The sequence below is a fragment of the Octopus sinensis genome, linkage group LG1 (assembly GCF_006345805.1).
Source record: "Octopus sinensis linkage group LG1, ASM634580v1, whole genome shotgun sequence".
Lineage (NCBI taxonomy): Eukaryota > Metazoa > Mollusca > Cephalopoda > Octopoda > Octopodidae > Octopus > Octopus sinensis.
The window spans coordinates 175,518,425-175,541,211 of NC_042997.1; the positions used below are offsets into that span (position 1 = coordinate 175,518,425).

General features: G+C 34.0%; 1 protein-coding gene across 4 annotated transcripts in view; it reads left to right on the top strand.

Moving 5' to 3' along the window:
- The window catches only part of LOC115216482 (EVI5-like protein), a 331,037-nt gene that overhangs the window by 283,604 nt on the left and 24,646 nt on the right, over positions 1 to 22,787 (top strand). For all 4 annotated transcript variants that reach the window (XM_029785910.2, XM_029785902.2, XM_029785918.2 and 1 more), the window contains 5 exons: positions 6,051 to 6,104; positions 6,991 to 7,161; positions 8,632 to 8,787; positions 10,402 to 10,548; positions 12,761 to 12,925. In XM_029785910.2, coding sequence (XP_029641770.1) covers positions 6,051 to 6,104; positions 6,991 to 7,161; positions 8,632 to 8,787; positions 10,402 to 10,548; positions 12,761 to 12,925 — 693 coding nt within the window. The remainder of the gene's footprint in view (positions 1 to 6,050; positions 6,105 to 6,990; positions 7,162 to 8,631; positions 8,788 to 10,401; positions 10,549 to 12,760; positions 12,926 to 22,787) is intronic.

Here is a 22,787-nt window from a genome sequence, read left to right on the forward strand (position 1 = left end):
TGTCTTCCAATCTTTCTGGGAGTAATGATCAACAAAATAAGAAATAGTTAAGTACTGGTATCAATTAAATGCTTGTTCCCAGCAGCAAGTTATAGTTGTGCCTTATATTGGAGACCAGCTATTGTCCTTATTTGCCCTGTTGCTTCACCAAATTCTGGAGTCTTTAGATTCATTTAAGCCATATTCCTAGCAGTAAACATTTCTTAATTCCTCTCTAGGTCTTTAACTACTTTGGAGGATTTTTAGCGGAAAAGAAATCAGTTTCTTTTGTAATACTAGGGCAAAGATTTATTTATAGGCACAGGTGTTGTTGTGTGCTTAACCCTTTCATTACCATATTTCTGTTGAGATGCTCTGATTTTCTTTCAATTAATTTTAAATATAACAAAGAATTTAGTAAAATAACTTAGTTATCGTTCAGTTAGTGTTAGGAACATAAATTGTGACGAAGGTTTGGTGGAAGATTTTAATTCAAAACTTTTGAAAACTAGACATTAGTACTCTGAGCCAGAGGCGGTTTCAGCCAGGTTGATAACGAAATGGTTAAGAAGCTTTCTTCCCAAACATGTGGGTCGTGGGTTCAGTCCCTCTGTGTAGTACTTTGGACAAGTGTTTTCTATTATAGCTTCAGGTCGACCAATTCTTTTAAATTCCTAATAGGTGGATTAGGTAGATGGAAATTGAAAGGAACCCACTGTGTGTGTGCATACGAGAGCTTGTACCCTATCACTGCTTGACAACTAGTGTTGATTTGTTTACATCCCTGTAACTTGGCAGTTCAGTAAAGGAGACTAACAGAATAAGTACCATGCTTAAATATATATTAAAAAAAAGTACTGAGGGCAATTTGTTTTACTAATCCCTTCAAGGCAGTGTCTCCGAATGGCTGCAGTACAATGACTGAAACAAATAAAAGATAGAATATGGAGACAATACAAGTGAGCAGTGCCAACCAATTCGGCCTTCCATCTATTATTGTTAATATAATTTTTTTTTTTATTCTTTGCAATACATGACTCAGTCTGTGTGGCTGCGATTTATAATAATGGAAAGAATTGAAGTGGTGGGGGAAGGCAATGGTATGATTGCTATTTTGCGGAATAATAGTGAAGCTTTTATGTTAGCTTTATGAAAAGGAAAATATACTAACAAAATATATTGGGAAACATTGAATTAAGGAAATAAAAGGCAAAACCTCTACTGCAACTACATAAGTTCTGATTGCTTCAATGAAAATAAAATACAAAATTACACAACTAATTTGTGTAGATATGTGCGCGTGCACACATGTAAAAAATTCCTCCCTACATATTTTACTCTTAAATTTCTTCATTCCAAACCTATGTGCATGCAATTTTGAATTTGTATATCTTTAGTTCTGTATGTGAATTAATCTCTAAAAAGAATCAGTGAAAGAATTCAAGAATTCATTACATTTTTTAAATAGATTTATTCTCAAGATTGTAAATTTTCAACATGTCCACCATATTACTTATACAAATGGTATTGCAATTCTGAAGTTCAAGAACTGTCTTGCAGTTGATTTTCAGTTATATTTTGAATAACATTAGTCATTTTAGCCTTGCAATGCAAGTCATCTATAGAATGAGATTTAGTTTAACAGTAATCTTTACATATCTCCATAAAATAAAGTTGAAAGTAATTGGCTGTGTGGTAAGTAGCTTGCTTACCAACTGCATCGTTTCGGGTTCAGTCTCACTGCATGGCACCTTGTGCCTTCAACTATAGCGTTTACCTAATACCGAGTTCTCATTCTTTATAGGCGTAGGAGTGGCTGTGTGGTAAGTAGCTTGCTTACCAACCACATGGTTCTGGGCTCAGTTCCACTGTATGGCAACTTGGGCAAGTGTCTTCTACTATAGCCTCGGGCCGACTAAAGCCTTGTGAGTGAATTTGGTAGATGGAAACCGAAAGAAGCCTGTCGTATATATGTATATATATATGTGTGTGTATATTTGTGTGTCTGTGTTTGTCCCCCTAACATCACTTGGCAACCAGTGCTGGTGTGTTTACGTCTCCGTAACTTCGCGGTTCAGCAAAAGAGACCAATAGAATAAGTCCTGGGGTCGATTTGCTCAATTAAAGGTGGTGCTCCAGCATGGCTGCAGTCAGATGACTGAAACAAGTAAAAGAGTAAAAAGAGTGTACATTTTTAATTTATCGACAATAAACTAGCTGCATCAGCTATCTTATTTTTTAATTGCCATGTACAGATTAATTCTATCAATATACAGAACTAAAATTATGTTTAGTTTAAGATATATAATTTAAAATTTTGCCGTGTTTTTATGATGACCCTGTATATTATGAAGGAAACAAAATTTAAATATGTAAAATGTGTATGCAGATGCAATATTCATATACACAACATAGAGCCATGTGCAGACATGGCTCTTCACATTCACATAGTCTCAGGTTCAGTTTGACTGTATGGCACTTTGGGAAAGAGTCTTCTACTGTAGCCTTGGGCCAATCATTGCTTTGTAAGTGAATTTGCTTGGAAGAAAGTGTGGAAGCCCATCATGCATATGTTTTTGTGTGTTTATGTCTTGTTACTTATTGGTGTGGTAAATGGAAAATAACATCAGGCTTAAGTATGTACTGGAGTCAATATGAACATCTAAAACCCCTAAGGTGATATCCTAGCATAGCTGCAATTTAACAAGTGAAACAGGTAAAAGAGTATTTGAAAGAGAATCAAAAGTTATTTGTTGGTTACTCATCTTTAGTACTCTTCCTTATTGGCTTCTGTGTGTCTGCATCAAAGCTAAACTTAACAACGTAAAATACATTGATTTTTCTACATAGACACAATACCTGGAATATGCAGATGTAGACAACCAACAATATCAACCTCAGTACTCAACTAGAGTTTATACTATCAACATGGGAAGGTTATGCTCTGCCAGGTTTGAACTCAGACTGTAAAGAGCCCACAACTACCACAAGACATTTTGTCCTCTGACCTAATGCTTCTGCTAATCCATCACCCTAAACTATGTAAACTATGTATCAATTTCAAGCTTAGGGAGAAGAGGTAGAATGGCCCTCTACTTGACAGGTATTTGTATTCATTGACTGGAACTAAACCAATCCTGATGAGATTTTAGGTTTGAAACTAAAGGAGTTGTGACCAAAAGCTGCAAGACATTGTCATTTTGTTTAACCCTTTTGTTTCTGTATTTCTTTCAATTACTTCAAATATAACAAAGAATTTAGTAAAATAACTTTATCATTCAGCTGGTGTTAGGAACATTAATTGTGACTAAGATTTGGGGGAAGATTATAATTCAAAACTTATGAAAACAAGACATTTATACTAAAGAGCCAAAGCCGGTTTCAGCCGGGTTGGTTACGAAAGGGTTAAGGTTGTAATGTTTCTACTATCTACTGCTGCAAAAACATAATAAAAACCATACTAAGTGATGTCAACAATCTCCATGGAAGTAATAACTTGCTTGAGTTCCCTATAGGAATCATCCCACTTATTGTTTAGCCACAGGTCAATCCTGTTTGAGTAAACTTATAATCAGAGGTATTCCTGCCATGACCATTCTCACTTTTTTTTTTGTTATAATTTATCTAAGGCTACAGTGTCTAATGTGTTCTTGCTTTTCTAAAAGAGTAGGTAGGTTATATTATGAGCTATTTCTGGGTGGTTGAATGACCACATGAAGGTTCTCTGTTACAAATAGGAATCTACTTGATCAGACCAGCTCTTGGGCAATGCTAACCTTCTTAAAGTCACAAATATTGTAATATTGTAATTTTCATTATCTTTAATCATCTTTCACCAAAATCACAGATTTCAATGCTAATAATTCAACTATAGTCATCATAGAAGAATGGATAAGCTATGTCTGTCTTGTTAAAGCAGTCTTCTTAAGTATTGACCAAACAATTTACTGGGCTACTGATATTGAGCATTACTTGTTTATAATAAGCATGTCCATGAAGGGAATACTGTATTGATTGAATAAATTGAATTCTTGTATATCTATTTTACTATTATGTCTCATCTGTTGCTATGAGACTTAATGTATTCATCTTAAATTAGTAACCGCATGTGGAATTATTCTTTTGCTGTGCCTAAATATTACTGGATATCTAATAAAACAAGTTTTTTTTTCCACCCCAATTGTATTTCATATTTCTTGGTTATCATGCTTATCACCAAGGAAGAATAAAATTAATCTCTCTACAGAAAGCTGATGATAAATTACTTGAATGTGTGTATGTGTATATATATATATATATATATATATCTAGAGAGAGAGAGTAGAGGCTTGGGACTTAGTGGTTAGGGTGTTGCATTCATGATTGTAAGATTGATGTTTTGATTCCTGGACCGTATGATGCATTATGTTCTTAAGTAAAACACCCTTCATTTCATGTTGCTCTAGTCCATTCAGCTTGCAAAAATGAGTAATCCTGCAATGGACTGGCATCCTATCCAGGTGCATTATATTTGGAATAGTGGATTCTCAAAAGTACACAGAAAGCCACAAATTATATCCAACAGGGTTTTGCAACTCAATATTTACATGCTATTATTTATAGCTTTGTGTATATTTTAAGAATCCAGTATTCAAAAAGTAATCGTGTGTGTGTGTGATGGTTTTTGATAAGCAACGTCGATTTTTACAATTCTGTAAATAATAATAGTATTTTATAAGCTTAAAGCTTACAAGCAATCACAATGCAATGATTGAAGAAAATAGTCTAATAATGGGGCATATAAGCCCTCAGCTGAAAAAAAGTAGGTTTTCTTGTCCCACACATAGAGGAAGACCTACTTTTTCCATCAAGGGTTTATATGCCCCATTATTAGACTATTTCCTTTTGTCATAGCATAGTGATCATTTCTAAACTTCAAGATTATAAAATACTATTGTTATTATATATGTATGCACTTTCCTAGTGTTAGAATAGACTTGATACAATTACTGAGGATAGTTGTGTGAACCACACAATATCTTTTTTGTGTTATCATGATTTGAATATCCTAGTTTGTGTTCTGATCAGTAAGTATCCCGGCTGTTGCCATAGTAACGAAACTAAAGCACACGGAGTGAATCCGCTTGGCACAGATTGATCATGAACTCTGCTGTGCATGCACACTAAGTTTTACCGTTCTAGCTCATTTCTACTGTTTACAGCAGTGCTTGGCAGGAACATGTGTAGCATGTGATCATCACATTGATCATGGCAGAGAATCTGCATCAAATTTTGCCAAAAACTTGGTGATACCTGCTCCATGCTGCAAACACATCTGCGATGTCTTTCTCAGTTCTGTTGGTTGCATGTCTCTCAGAATGTTCGTCAATATTGACATTTTTTCAGCCATCTTGGTATCGTCTGAACCACTCATCACTCCTCTCCATACACTTTCTGCAACTTTGAGCAGGTATCACCATGTCAACTTTCTCTGTCATGGTCAATGTGACAATCACACGCTACACACGTTCCTACCAAGCACTGCTGTAAACAGCAGAAGTGAGCTAGAATGTTAAAACTTAGTGCACCTACACAGCAGAGTTCAAGGTCAATTTTTGCCAAGCAGCTTTACTCTGTATGCTTTAGCTTCATTACTATGGCAACAGTCCAGATATTTATTGATCAGACCTCATATATATTATGCTAAAATCTTTTTGAAATGAAATATTTTTCATCAAAATTTTAAGTTAGATAAGAACACTTTTGTATGGGTGGTCTTAAAAGAAGTTTGTATTAAAAACGTACAACACATGTAAATTCATAGTCTATTAGTGTTTCTGTGTGCATTTATACATGTTTGAATATATTCTTATATCTATGTGTCCTTGTTTTCCATTGTCTGGCATGTACCCCAGAACATATTTCAATATTTGCAATTGAATGAATTATTTTGATGAAATTCATACTTCAATGGAATACTTAGATGCAATTCATACTTCAGTGTATTATTGGAAAACACAATACTTCCACATGTTTTACATTTTCATAAACATACATACATATATATTTATTTATTTATTTTCTATTTACAGAGGTTAAGAACTGAAAACAGATTGCTACGACAGCGGATAGAAAACTTGGAAAAGGTTATTATTACTTTACCATTCTTCTCCAAATAATATTCATTATTACATGTTGTGTGTGTGTGTGTTGTTTGTACACAAATAGGTCATTGTAAATAGTGTAGTGGCTATTACTTCAGGCAGTTGTAACAGTGGTTGTTGATTGTTATTTTTAGAATAGGTCAACAGAATCAGCAGAGTTGCAGGCAAAATAATGCCTTTCTCAGAATTACTTTTATATCCTTTTACTTTCTAATTTTGAATCCTGCTGTGGTCAGTTATGTTCTTTCTTTTTTTTTTCTATTGTCTTTCCAAGGTTAATCAAGGTTATAGTAGAAGACACTTCAGTAAGTGTCTTAAACTATACCCTTGGACTGACCAATGACTTGTGAATATAATTGCAAGATAAGAATTGTATGAAAGCTTGTCGTGTGTGTGTGTGTGTTTGTACGCATGTGTGTGTGCACAATTATTATCCACATACTTTTGTACTGACACTGGTTAAACAACATTGTTGTTATATTTACATCTCCTGTAAACTTGTCTGTAAACCAGAACAGCCTTAACAATTTGAGAAGCCCTGTAAGGTGCTATGAACACTGCCCCCTTTCTGCAGACTAACTTGAAAAAGACAACTGAATTTCCAAGAGAAATAACCTAGTTGCTCTTGAGAAATGAGTATGTATACAACTGTGAGCATCTCTTTGTGTCTATGGGTACATTACATCCTCTAACTTGTCTATTTTGCTATGTGAGAACCATTAAAATAAAGTACCTTATTTGAAAGTATACATTGGTAACAGGAAGGCCATCAAGCTGTGGAATATTGCTTCAAGAAATTTCCAAACCATGCCAGCATGGGAAAAGTTGATGTAAAAAGTGACGAAGGGTTATATTTTGTTATTTTCAGGAATCAGCATCTCTGGCAGATAAGCTGATCCAAGACCAAGTGACTCGAGCGCAGGAAGCTGAAGAAACTTTTATACTGAAAAACCAATTGGCATCAGGAAAGCAACAGTTACATGAAACACAAAGGAAATTACAAGAAGCTGACAAATTAATTTCAGAGATAAAGGAGCGTGTAAGTATTCTTTTTTTCACCCATTATTATTTATACACCCTTAAACACGTCTACAAATGCTTGGCCCCACAATCTCTGATGAACTGTTTCTACCCCAATATCAACCTGCCGGATACAGTTTAGACTGAGCAGCAACCAAAACAGCCTTAACTATTTGAGACGCTCTGCAAGGTGCTATGAACACTGCCCCCTTTCTTCATACTAACTTGAAAAAGACAACTGAATTTCCAAGTGAAATAACCTAGTTGCTCTTGAAAAATGAATATGTATACAGCTGTGAGCATCTCTTTGTGACTATGGTTACATTACTTTATTGCCTAATTCTACATATTCAGTTTACCAAGAAGAAATAGAATTAGCATTTTATAAGGAGGAAGTTGTTTTTGTTTGATTCTCCCCCCCCCCCCCGCCCGTTTTCTTTCATTCTCCAGAATATTAAAATGTATCAGTCCTAGTTTTACCTCTTGATTGATAGTAATGAGATAAATGACATATTACTTAACTTATTAGGATTTATTGAGACACTAGCAAAACTCTTCTCATCATGTAATGTATAACTAAGTCGCCATAGCGCAGCACATCCCACTTTACTCAATATCTTCAGGAAGAATTTATGTCAGACTGCAAATTAACAAACTATATATCAGGCAATGTTACTACTGTTTGGGGTGTTCAGTTGCATCATCCCCTGTGCCCTCTTCCAAATGGAGACTGACAACCTGCAGTATTTGACCTTAGGACTTGTTAATGGTCAATGCATAACTGACTCTCAGTGGGAATTGCAATCGTTTGAAACAAAAGGGGACACCTGTTGGTATTAGTGGTATTCTAGGCATAAATACAATGTCTCGCTTACCACTTCCAGTGAAGATTTTTGCTTCGATAATGGTCAAAGTAATTTAAATGACAAGAAAAACATGAAATAGTATCAATTTTATTTAGTGTTTTCAGTGGTCAGCATATAAAAAACAAGCTTTGCTTTTTGTAAGTATATATAGACATTACGATCAAATACTATGTGGAAGCACCATCCGTTTGTGGCTGTTGCCAGCCTCGCCTGGCCCCTGTGCCGGTGGCACGTAAAAAGCACCCACTACACTCATGGAGTGGTTGGTGTTAGGAAGCGCATCCAGCCGTAGAAACATTGCCAGATCAGACTGGGCCTGGTGCAGCCTTCTGGTTTCCCAGACCCCAGTTGAACCGTCCAACCCATGCTAGCATGAAAAGCGGACGCTAAACGATGATTATGATGATGATTGCTAGAAATAGGAGCCAATACACTACCAACTCACCCCACCAATCCCTTTCAGAAAATAAATGCACATTTATCTGTGGAATAGTCAAATTAATTTAAATGACATGTAAAACCTGAAATATTATCAATTTTATTTAGTGTTTTCAACATACAAAGAAACAAACTTTGTGTTTTACAAGGATAGAGATATATCTATGTACTTTTCTTGCTTTCAGACTGATTCAATCAATGTAGCCACTGTACTTGATGATAAGATTGCTCAGCATCTAGTGCAGCAGCTGCAGGAAGAGCTGATATCAGTGCGGTTAAAAGATAATGAAACAGCTGCTGTGATTAAAGATATGAAAGTTAAAATCAAAGAACTTGAAGATGTAAGTAGATTTCTCTACTAATTGATTTGGTAAATTTTATTGTTATTGTTTAATTCCCATATCAACTCCCATCCACCTGATCTATTATTATTAAAGATGTGCTAATCATAACCATTATATTTGTTTGTATATCAGAGACTACATTGTTCGATGTATCTTTAACCCTTTAGTTTTCTGATTATTCTATCAAACATAATGCTTATTGGGTCATATTGATTTGAATTAATCATGCATTATCTCATATCTTCAAGATCTTGATGGTGTAATTACTTAATGTAGAATAACATTGTAGGGTAGGTGTGAGGGCCTGGATCTGGTCAGTCTGAACATAAAACAGATTAAATATTTTGGCCGGATATGGCCGGTTTAAATACTAAAGGGTTAAGATGGTAGGATCAGATTTGAGTGACCTTTGCTGCTATTTCTTGTGGGTTGAGCGGCCATGTAGAACATTGGTCATTTGCTTGATTGACTTGGTATTAACAGTAATAGTTGCTTGATGCAATCAATTACTGGTCAAGTACTCAATGGCATATTGGTTGCTAGCTGGTCAAACATTTGAATATAACTAACAAATCCATACATCATTTTTTTGTCTAGTTGAGCATCACACACTATATTACTCTAGCCTATAGCCATTTATCACATGGTGGACCATGAAAAATACCAATTCATGGCAGTGGATTGGCAGAGTTGTTATAGAATCAGGGTGGATACCTTACAGCATCTGTTCCAATTCATTGTATCCTGACAGTAATGATATAGATGCTTAGCTATCTTGACCCAAGTCAGCAGCCTTTCTTTTGGCCACATATAAGTGGTATACAGAGAAGAGACTTATATGCATAGGTAGCTATGCCAGTCTTTCTAAACAGATCTTGGCCCAGCCTGCTCAAACATATGCAAATGCATAGTTAGCCTTGACCGCCAGAGGCCCTAATTTTTTTTTTTTTTTTCACAGACGTGTTCTGTATCATATCAGGTACCAGTTTTTCCAAAATATTCTCATTAGTCCAGATGCACTATCATGCATTTTAGGATGTTTTCCATTTCTCTCCTCTGCCTAAAATATAAACAAACCTCCTAATCTTTTCTCTCTTATTTAACCAATGAGATGTGGTGAGGTAAACGATCCTCTATATATTTTATCTATTTTTGTGAAGGAAGTGGAAGAAGAAATGCTCTTAAATATTGTATTTATTAGATACAAGACAACATTTTTATCACTGTTGACCTAACTCCACTATGTTACTAATACTGGTACAACTTTGATTCTCCAGAACCTTTTGGTTTCAAACCATTTCCAGATTACTGATTTTTCTGAACCAAGGGTGGTCAACAATTTCTAAATTAAACTAATATTGAATTTTCTGAAAATAATTAAATGAAATACAGACACCTGTACATTAGTGTAAATGATACAAGTTTATCAATACTATACTGTACAAGGTACCAGTAAACTGGTTTTGAAGCTGCAAGAATTTGAAGTTCCTGCTCATAAATTAGTGTGGATTATAAGCAGTTCCAGACCAAACCTTCAATATCTGTACTTATTTTATCACCTCCTCTTTATGTGCCAACTTTGTAATAATCTTCTACTACTTAACATTTCAGACAAACCAAATGTTACAGCGAGCTCCAAGTAATGATGTCCAGCATTTACAAGAAGAACTTATTGCTGTGAAGTTACGAGAAGCTGAAGCTAATTTGTCATTGAAGGAACTCCGTATGAAAGTTAATGAGCTTGATCAGTTCTGGGAGGTTAGTAGCTTGTCTTAATTTACACCAAAACGAAATATTGTTCTCTGTTGGTTGTGAAATACATTGCTGCAGACAGGCACGGGCATGGCTGTGTGGTTAGGGAGCTTGCTTCCAAGCTAAATGGTTTCGGGTTCAGTCCCACCATGTGGCACCTTGGGCAAGTGCCTTCTGCTATAGCCCCGGGCCGACCGAAGCTTTGTGATTGAATTCGGTCGGCGGAAGTTACTGCCGTGTGTGCATATATGCGTGTAGGTGCTTGTGCCTCTCCGAAAGAGAGAGAGAGGATTTAGGGAATTCCTGACAACTGAAATATATTTAGACAGTATATGCCAGCATGGTAAATGATGATGAAGATGGTGTCATGTACACAAAATTTTTTATATCATACACATATTGATATAGAAAACATATCATCATTCATCAATATCTTACATCTATTTTCCCATGCTGATATGTGTTAGACTAATCTCACAGTTTCTCAGCAACTAGCATAGTCCTTCATTCTTCTGACTCAGCAACAGACCAAATCAGTTAACTGTGTTACATCTTTACTTTTGACATGGTTTTATAACTGGATGCCCCTCTTATCACCAACCTCTTAGAGCATGTGGAGGGTGTGTATTGTCTCCATTTGTTCTTTCCTTTTCAGCATAGTTTTACAGTGGGGTACCCTTCCTAACACAAATCACTTTACAGTGTCAGCTATGTTCATACTCATAAAATCCATAACAATTACTATACGTTTAGATTTAGCAAATAATCAAATCATTGATTAGTAGTGACAGGCATTTATAGCTGGTAAATGTCATACAATTCGTCTTCACTTGACTCACTTGTTGACATACTGTTGATGAAATGCAAACCCAATAACTTTATATTCTGATATCAGATTCTCCATTATGCTAACAAAGTGTCTTAAAGGCAATACAGATCTGATGTCTGAATAAGAAATGGTTGAGCCAACTACTGACCAGGCATTTGGTTAGATTCTGTTGGCTTGTCAAAACATATCTATTTTATAACTTAGTTGCTGCCATAAACCTGACACACACAGCTAACTAGCAACTGTTTTATGCCAACTGATGGTCTATGCATGACATGGACGAATGCACAGTCCTACAGGTGTGATAATATCTAAGGTTACAGTTTCACAGCTAGCTGCACACAAATTGACAGGGTTATAAGAAAGTAAAACATACCACTTTCTCTCTATCTCCTTCCCACTCACTTGTTCTCTTCAATTTCTAAACTTGTCTGTTGAGAAGAGGTTGCCATTCATTTAGAATTATTTTCAGGAATTAATCCCATTGGCAGTTTCTGATAACTATTGCAGATAGATGTGTCTTCTGGATCAAAGATATCTAGATGTCTGTTCCTTATTTTCAAGAACCTATTGGATAATGATATTCATTCTTGTTTACTATGTTTGGTTTCATTTTGTGTGAGCATATGATGCTTTTACACTGATAGTATAAACGCTGGAAGGTAAAGTTGACCACAGTGGCATTTGAACTCAGAATGTGAAGAGCTGGAAAAAATACTGCTTATCATTTTGTCCAACACATGAACAATTCTACCAACTCACTGTCTTAAAACAAATTATTATTATTATTATTATTATTATTATTATATTTATGCTGCTGCTTTAGGATACAAAGATAGAAATTTTAGAAGAGTGGAGGTTAACTGATTACCCCCACCTCACTCCTCACTAGTGTACTTAGCTGGTACTTTATTTTATTGACTACAGAGAGATGAAAGGCAAAATCAACTCAGAACATAAACAAAAAAAGTGGCAGTCAACATATGACAAGATACTTTGTCTGATGCATTTACAATTCTACCCAATAATAATAATAATAATTTCAAATTTTGACAAAAGGCCAGCAATTTTGAGGGAGAGGATAAGTCAACTACATCAATCCGCCAATGTTCAACTGGTACTTATTTTATCAACCCTGAAAAGATGAAAGGCAGAGTCAGCTTTGGTGGAATTCGAACTCAGAGCACAATGATGGACAAATTGCCACTAAGCATTTTGACTACTTTGTCAACTTAATAATAATAGTTGTTGTTCTCTTGGTTTGTATTTCTTTTTATTTGTGTATTGAATTATTCCTTTTGTTTTTCTTTACTATCATAAAATATTGTTTTTGTTTTTTTTTTTTTTGTTTTTTTTATAATAAACTCTAATTTTCCATTACTCCTACAGAAACATTGTAAGAATAACTTTTCACCAAATGTTTCTGAAGTGAAAAATTGCAAACATGAAGTGCGGATTCTCCAAGAAGAACTGATGACAGTAAGGATAAGGGAAGCCCAGTCTCTCTCAGCTCTGAAAGAGATGAAACAAAAAGTGATGGAACTGGAAACACAGGTAAAGACATGAAAAGGAGCAATTCCAATGAAATCCCTCTTCCTCCACACTCTCTCCTCTTCTAAAATTAACATGACACACTCCACTATATCCAGCCTTCCAATCACCATAGTGTTCTCATTGTAATGTTCTGAAACAACAAGCAAAATTATATGTAGAAAAAGAAAATTTTTGTCCACTTTTCTAACTTTGTCTCAGTTTTGTATATTCCAGTCCTAACTTTGATATGACCTTTTTACTTTTATTTGAATCTTCTCAATTAATTTAATGAGAATAATATCATTCCTGCCCATATTAGCATAATAAAATTTGTAAAGACTTACAATTGCGCAATCACATCCCAACCAGTTGATTTCTTTGAAGTGTGTGTAGTATGTTTGAATTCTAATATTTTAACATAGAAGTATGGGTGCTTTGAAAAGTTGTTTTCAGAATGCTAAATCATGAAACTTATGTTACTAATAATGTTCATGATGTTTTTGTAATTCTGTGTGGTATGAGACAAAGACAGATATATATAAAAAAAAATTGGGGTATTTTCTGTGTCTCTATAGTATTACTAAATATTGATGTCAGCTAATTTAAGGACAGTTATCTTGATTTATTTAATCACTTGCTATATAGAACATTTAAGCCGGTGAGCAGAAACGTTAGCACGCCGGGCAAAATGCTTAGCGGTATTTCGTCTGCCGTTACATTCTGAGTTCAAATTCCGCCGAGGTCAACTTTGCCTTTCATCCTTTCAGGGTCGATAAATTAAGTACCAGTTACGCACTGGGGTCGATGTAATTGACTTAATCTGTTTGTCCCCTGTATGTTTAGCCCCTTGTGGGTAATAAAGAAATATATATACATATACTTATAGAACATTTTTTTTTAATAATAAGTTTAATTTCAAAAATTTTGAATTACCCTAATGTAATTATTGACAGTAACGATTACACAATAAAAATAAACGTTAAAATATTTAAGACATTTGTTTTCAATAAAATGGAATGTTTATCAAGAAAAATGAAATCATATTTTACTATTATGAGGCTGAGTACCCAAAATTTCTCAAAGAAGGATCACGTCAAGTTTGCTGATCAAATCTGGAATATCTTTCCATTTTTTTTACTATATAATGATGCAATTTGCTCAGTATCCTGTATTTCCTTTGTTGTATACTCATCTTGACCAATTTTTATAAGTTTTTCTATTCGATTTAAATTTAAGGATTTTGTTGGTGATTGAGGCATTTGGATTTTCTTGCAATTGATAAATTCTTTGATTACTTTTGAAGTATGCTTTAGATTGTTGTCATGCCAAAATAGCCATGGCTGACCCAAATAACCCTTAGCATTTGGAAGCATAGTTGCTCTAAGGTCTCTAGTTAGGATGTCTTTTTCATAATGTCTTTGATATATGAGACTAAACCTATTTTGTAGATATGCAGTATGACATTACCCTCACTATGCATAACTGTTGGATTCTTGCAGATTGAGTGAAATCTGAGTGCAATGTTGGATGTACACTCAAATGTCAGAGCCAAATTTAATTGAATTTGGACTCATCTGATCCAGAGATTTTTTTTTTTTTTTTTAATAGTCTAATGATGTCCAAATCTTATGCTTCTGAGCAAATTGACTGCAAACACCCCCTTTTCTTCAAAGAAATATTTGCTTTTGTACATACAATATGTCTCACAAACTCATACTGCTTTAGTTGGCTTTTGATGATGTCGCCACCAATTTTCACATAACGTTTCTGTCAAATGTCATGCAAAATATTGACAACAGTCATTTTCCTGGTCTTCATCAATAAATGTTGAATGTATTGGTCTACTCTTTTACTAGGTTTTTTTTTCTCTTCCCCCAACTAAACAGATCATATACAGTCAGAATAGCTACTAGTTTTATTGAAGATGTTTTAAGCTTAGCAAGCAATGATTAGACTCAAAATTTCCACTTTGGCTCAATCAAGCTGCACAATTCTCAGTTGCATTTCTGTTGTACTTTTTTTTAATACCCATCACAACAGATCTTATGAACGATATACTCATATAATTATTAACAGTTTGTCTTACTTAGAATATAGTATTGAATATTAAAATACTTTTTTCCCAAAATGTTTTAAAATTAAGTAGCATTCATTTTTGTAGTTTGATTAGTGCTGTTATTAATTTGCATGTTTAAACTTGCATAATTTAAAAGAGTAAACAGTTTCTTTCTCTTCATATATAGTTTAAATTGTAAATGATTAAATAAATAAAAGAAGCTGACATTTAGTTGTCAGTATATTCTTGTCCTTAAACTAAGTGACTCTGTATACTTTTTTTATATAAGTATATAGGCATAAATAATTTTGTGTGTATGTGTGTGTATATATATATATATATAGCTTTATAAGAAGAAAGCTGACTGTCAACCTTTTCCTTGTAAAAGTTAATAAATATGTACTCTACAAAAAAGGATTGAGTAATCCTTCAGTTAAATGTTAAATTGTTTTTATATAATTTCACATAAAATACGGAAAACACGTATGATATTCAATGCTTTATATAACCTACACACATTTCAGCAAATTATTGTCAAGATAGCATAATTGTTGTTGAAACATATAATCTTGCAAAATACTTCTTCAGTGCTCAGCACTGCACTGGATTTAGAAGTGGAGTGTGGCATCCTCTACTGAGCCCAAAATCAATTCAACAAAGAGAATTTCTAACACCTTGATATCACCCAGATTACTTAATAAGGCCCTTATTTTGACTATAAAGATTTCATATATCACATAAGATGAGATTAATATTATTCTGTGGGCTAGGAGAACTCTAATTTCTTTTCAAGGTGACCTTTGGCATTGACACTTCTAGGACCAATGAGTTTGACATAATAGGGTTTTTTGGATTCCGCCCAGGTTACTGAGCTTGTTAGTCTATATGTACTCTACCAGCCGAGGGAGAATGTTCCAAATCTGAGGTGGGAAGGGGCAGACTTTATAGGGATTAGCTCACCTAATCACTTCTGAATGTTCCCTGTGTGTGCTGGAGAGGCTTAGAAAACTTCTCCACTCTTTTTCCAAAGCACCAATCTTTCAGTGTCTTTTGCAAAATGGAGTAAGAAGTTCCAGCTTTCTAGACATAACATATCTAAATCCAGGACTATTTTATACATATTACAAATCTACAAAAGCTTCAATAATGTTCAAAGACATTCTTGCCATCCCAGGTGTGTCTTCGGCACATTAGTTCAGAATATCTTAATTAGGGCCTCCAACCTTTCTACTAACAAGCATATCTTCTACAAAAGGTATTGTTGAACACCGAAGAGGTGAGTTGCCACTTTATATAATGTTTCAGTCGCAATTATATAATCATGACAGTAATTTGACAAAATGTGTGTATGCTTTATATGGCATTGACTACCATACCAGGTTTTTGTTGTTTATTAATACTACAATATGGCTCATATTCCACACACTAGCATATCTCAAGGTTTGATGTCCCACATCATACCACACTGGCTATAGGAATGGAGTGTTGGATCCTCCACTGAGCCCAGACTTGGGTTATATGTTGCACTTCACAGTACATATATTCTATAATGTGTATGTGGAAGCTATAGACATATATTAGATGCCATGCACCTATATTTATGTCTATATATGTGTGTGTGTGTGTGTGTATATATATATATATAACCGGTGTATTTATGCATTTGGATAGCATAAACATATCTTTACACTAGCATACAAGTTTGTATGTATGAAACATTTTTTTAATTGTTTGATTGTTTATGATATTGTTGTAAGTACTGCAATATGGCACTAAGTTCTCTATAATGTGACTTAGATTTTTCAATAAGAACCACTTCATATATGACACAATTAGCTTTGGTAGAGGCGTAAAGATCACAGTCTTCTGTTACCATCTCCCACCTATAGATTTGATGTAGAAAAGATTTTAGAAGTTTATTGGTGTGGATCTACTAACAAGCATTTGTGTGTGAATTTTAGTGCTTTATTTAAGACATTAGGAGAATGTAATATGAGAAAGAAACTAAAATTATGAACCTATGAAACAAGTAACATCTTCAGGTCAAATTTGTTTATAATGTTGATATTTGTGCCCCACCCTGCCATTCCTCCATATGTTTTTACTGACTTTTTCAATTGACTGCCATCCACAGACATATATATATATATATATATATATATACATAAAAAGGCATGTTCACCTACATAGATATACATACTTATAGAAAATATATGGCCCCCTCATACATATCAGGGAAATGCATATTATGTATAGAAAAATATGTAGCCTCTTGTATGCATAAACATAGAAAGGTATGTTGTTTCTCATATACATATATTATGTCACATAAATGCAGGAAAGCATAGCCTGTCTTAGAATCACACACACGCACACACACAAACAGAGAAGCATATAACTCTCTTACATACATACACACACAGACATATTCATTCTGTTATATTCTTACTGCTATTACATACATATATATGTGCATACATACACTAACATATCATATGCTTTTAGAGAGGCATTATGATGTACATTATACATACAGGCTCACATACACACACTAAAATACATTGCCTTGTTTATTTTGTTATATACACTTATATTATCATACACACACAACCTCCCACAGATATTGCCCTTACTTCACAATATATGTAAGTAAACTCTTTACAAATATACCATTACAAACATAACTATATTCACACACTATTCTATAAATAATATTTTAGGTATAATAATAATAATATTTGAGGTTTTGTATTTAAATACATGTCAGTTTTTAACCCATGCCTACAAAGATAATTTCCCTCCTCATCCACTACCTGGACAATAAAACATCACAATGATGATGATGATGTGACAATTTTGATAATGATTGTATCTATTCATTCAAATACAAAACGAATTTTAAGTGATTCAGTCACATTTAATGGTTGTGTATTTATCACATATATATACTTTAATGTTATACCTTTTTGATGCTTTTTCCTTCTCTCTCTTTCTCTCACGTATGTGTGTGGGGGGACATTTTCTTTTTTCACACTCTTTTTTTCCCTCATACATAGCAAATATAAATATTTGAGAGATAGCACTAACTATTCATTTCCCTTACCTATTTTAATCTTTATTTCTGTTGTTAGTCAGCAGTGTGCTGTTTTCTTGTATATAAGTGCTGTTATATGTTTATACACAATTCAATCAACTATCTGTGAATGCTCCCCTTGCAAAAACAATCTCTTATTGACAAGCACTTTCTTTGCTTGTAGCTGTTTCCTAGTTATCTTTTAAAATCGAGTGCTTTCTATTGTGGCCTCAGGATGACCAAGACCTTGTGTGTTGAAAAAATTTGGTTGATGGAAACATGTGAAAGCCTGATGTGTGTGTGTGGGTTTGGGTGTCTGTTTATGTTCACCGGTCTTAATCTGTGCCAAGATACACCCTGTTGTGCCAGTAACTGAAACTTTGTTATAATAGATATTAATAAATTAAGTTTAGTGCATTAGTTCAACAAGCACACACAAGTGTGTGTGTGTATACATAAATGTTAGCATCATCTGCATCCACCAACTCTTAGATTGTTGCAGTTCATCAAACAATTTTTTTACCATTTTTTTAATTATTTCTGTCTATTGTTGATCTTCTCAAATCAATTGTTGCATCTTCAATCCTGTTATCTCCAAGATGATATCAAACCCAGGTTTTCCAAGTCCTTTTTTTAGAAGCTTTCCCACTGATCAAAAAATTTTCTAGAGACCATTTACCTCAATGACATGCCAAAATTTCTAAGATTTTGCATGCCTTTTTTTACAAGGCTTAATTCAATTATAATTTGGTTTAACTTATACTGACCCCTTTTTTTTCCTTTCTGGCTAATTCTAAGCATTCTTTTGTAACACCAAACTGAAAAACTCTGTTTTTCTATCATTTCCTCCTGCCCCACTTTTTTTTCTTAAATTCAGTTTTCAAATGTTTTGGGGAATATTGAAGTGTGCAGCTCTTTTGAAATTGATGAGTTTTTGTGGGGTTTTTTTTGTTTTTCTGAATGAAGTCTTTCAAGACTTTGCTTTTACAATTCTTTTTATTTCTTTCCTGTCATCACTCTGATTTGTAAAAATATTTCCAGTTTTACAAAACTCATACATGACTGTGATAGTTTGTTATCAGTTGTAAAGGATTAATTTGATCATTATGCTTGTAAGATAATTATTGATTTAGTTATGTCAAAATTAATGAATTCTCCTTTATTTTATTCAACTAAATCTCAATTCTCTTAAGCTTCTCGCAGTAAGAACAGCATCAGTATACCTGTGATTCAGGACCATTTTTAGCTTTTCTTCATACACTCTGCATAGATGTTAAACAAAGAAAGAATAAGAATACTTTCTTGCCATACCCCAACCACTCAATCTCAAATTCATTCATTCAGCAAAACCCACCTTTAGTTTTGACAGTTGCTGTTTGCTGAGAATAAAGTGATAGTAATAAGTCTATAAAATGTTGTGCAACTGTCAGTGACCATAATTGTCATCAATAACTGTGTTGAAAAATTTTTGATACTCAATACAAGCAATAAAAAAATTCATCGGGCTCTCTAGTTTTCTGAATAATCATCTTTAGATTAGAAACAACCTTCGGTTTTTTCCCAACTTCTTGTTCTGCTATTTCCATTTCATTATTTGATTTTAGTTCTGTTGAAAATGGTCTTAAGCGGGGTGTTATTAGCATGACTTATCAGTACAACTGTTCTTTTTTGTGTGTTTTTTTTTTTTTGTATGGCAGTGGGATGTAAATTGTTTTAGTTCCATTTTTTGTACAGATTGATATGTCGCCTGTTCCAAAACATTTGTTATTTTTCAGATACTTTTTTGCTTTCTCTTTATGTTTGTTTTACTCTTCAGATTCTCTTTTCATAATGCAATTTTGACTTATCATTTTGGTGTCTTCTTGTATAAAGCTGTCCCAGTATTCTTCTCATCACAAATCTTTTATATCTTAGCTATCATAAAGCATATTACCCTCTTTGTTTAAGCATCATCTCTTAGTGAAATTTTCTTGTTACTAACTTCTTTGTAAAGATTTTTTTTTGTAGATGTTTGTTCTTGAATTTTTTTTTCAATACCATCATAAACCTTGATATTTTCTTATCTTTTTCCACAATGGTTTGAATTTAATATCATTCATTAAATTCTGATGTTCTATTGCTATTCTATCAATTTTATCAAATGTCTTATCTGTTAACCACTTCACTGTTTTGTTGTTATTGTTTTTCTTTGGTAATATTTTTTCTACTACTTCCTGCAATTGCATTTTTAGCTTTATTCCAGTTTTTCTGAGTGTAATTTTTTTTCCTTTGCTTTACCAAAGTTCTTTATATTTTATTAAAGAAATTCCAACCTTATATTCATTTCAAATGCTTTGCAAGCTTATATCTTCTTCATATTTTAATCTTTTTATTGCTGTTAGGATGCAATTTAACTTTCACAAACAAATAAGTTAGTGGTCACTGTTGCAGCCAGCACCTGGATATGTTTTACCTTTTTTTAACGCTATTTTTCCACTACTGTTGCATTATAAAATAATGTAACTGATTATGAACGTTGTAATAAATCAAAATTCAAGTGTAAGGGCATCTATGATACCGTTAAAACCATTTATTAGAAATCAACTAAACAGCTTCTTTGATACTTAATGTCTTAACCAAAATTGCCCAAAGCTGTTGATTTTTTATTAGTTTTCTTGCCTCAGCATATTTCCAATCAGAATGGCAATATCTTTTAGGGATGAGATCAATTTCTTCTTAAAGTACATCATAGTATCTATCTATCTATCTATCTCATCCTTAATTATGATAGAGTATAAGAAATGGTTGTGAGGTTAAAGATTTTCTTCTAAGTCTGATCTTTATTATCCTATTGTTAACTGGTTTATTTCCAGACAAAGACTTTATGATGGTTATATTCAGAATAACAACAATTGCATATCCATAACCACTGTTGCTTTTAGAGTGAATTTTACCATTTTCTGTTGTAAAATAGTGCTTCTCTGTTTGTCTTGTTTCTGAAAGTTCAGCCAAAGATATTTCATAACTGTTCCTATTATTGGATATTAGTTATAGTCTACCAATTTGATGTAAATGTCTTATTCCAGGTGTCAATTTTCATTTCATGTCTAAGGTGGGGTTTGAAATTTTGATCAAAACATCAACAAGTTAACATTACTTTCTTGATTTCTTCTTGTTGTTAAGCAACAAGACAGGTAAGGGTGATTAGGTGATGGTCTAGGGCTTAGGGGCAGGAGACCCCAGACCTTGGAAAAAAAAACTTTGGTCGTCTTGTTGTAGTCAAGGGCTCTTCGTTGACGCCTGACACCACTGGGAGGTGGCCCTCGAAGTCGCTGGAAATGGAGATCTCCAGGTCCAAATTCTTGAACGGCTGATTTCTTCTGCTAACCTCAGCCCCAATAATTAAACTGCTATCAAGGCCGTCTACAAATCTCAACTTGCAACATCACAATGAGATTTCTTTGAAGATTCTTTGTCATTCAATTCCTCTGAAGAGCTTGAAAAAAGTGTATGTGTATGTGTGTGTGTTAGTAGGGTCTCCTATCCTTTATGACTTCCTTCCAACAAGAATGTTTAGTCACTGCTACTATCTTATAAATCTAAGATAATGGTTCTGTATTAGAATGTTCTTGTTTTAGATTACTTATAATCCAAGACTAATATGTCTAATCTCTCCTGAGATGGATTTTGAATATGAAGATTTTATCTCATGCCAAGATATTTACAAATAGCTAAAGTTAGCATCCAGAGCCAGTTAGTCACATCCGCATGCCAGTTAGTTGCTCTTCTTCCTGCACAGCTCTTGCTTACTTAACTATTACCACTTCTGTGTGGACTTACCTAATTATAGGAGCATTGGCTGAAAATCAATGATATGAGGTTTTGTTGAGAGAGTTAAAGACAGCAGAATGCTAGTTTTGTGTACATGCGTGTGTGTGTTCAATGAGATTATTATTATTTGAGAATGAAACCAAGAAATGGTTCTATCAAGTAGTGGTTGAAGGTCTTTGTCAGATTGTTGAGTGTCACAAAATTCTGTTGGTTGTAGACTTCATTGCTAGAGTGGAACAGAACAACAGGCTATGGTGGAGAATATCTGGTGGTTGTGATATTGACAAGATAAATACAATTGGTACAATTCTACTTTGTGTTTACCTTAAACATTACCTCACTAAAACCAGCACCTTTCTTCCAACAGACCAAAAAGATATTTGTTCCAAGCATTGTCACATGACTGATTTTTTTTTGCGAGATGTAATGGCATTAAAAATGTTTTCATTGTTCATACCATCAGAGGCACAGAGTACTGAACCAGCCATTGAAAGAGTGTGGCCAAGTTCCATATGAAAATGCATCCTCCCTTGAGGCTACAGAAGCTTTACAAAAAGACTGCCTACAAAACATAAAATTAGTATTAATGCCTCAGAACTGAGAAATTAAGGGTGTTGGAATTCTGTCTAAGTTCAGAAAATACTGTGAAACAACATTGGACCTATATCAGTTCTCCTTTCCATTAGGCAGTAGCATAAGAACCACCAAGATTGGCTTGAAGATATCTTGGATATCATCCAGAACTTGTTTAAGGACATGCACAAAGCACGCCCAGCAACTTTGGGCAGCCCTTCACCCAGTGATGTCATTCAATCCCTCTGTCTCCCAATTCAAACAATTTCTGTGGATTTTGGAGTCCTTCTTTAGGAAAGGCACAACATTTTTGTACCTCTCTCTTTGTGTTAATTTAAAATCTTGTGTATAGATTTTGCTGCTCCTTTTTT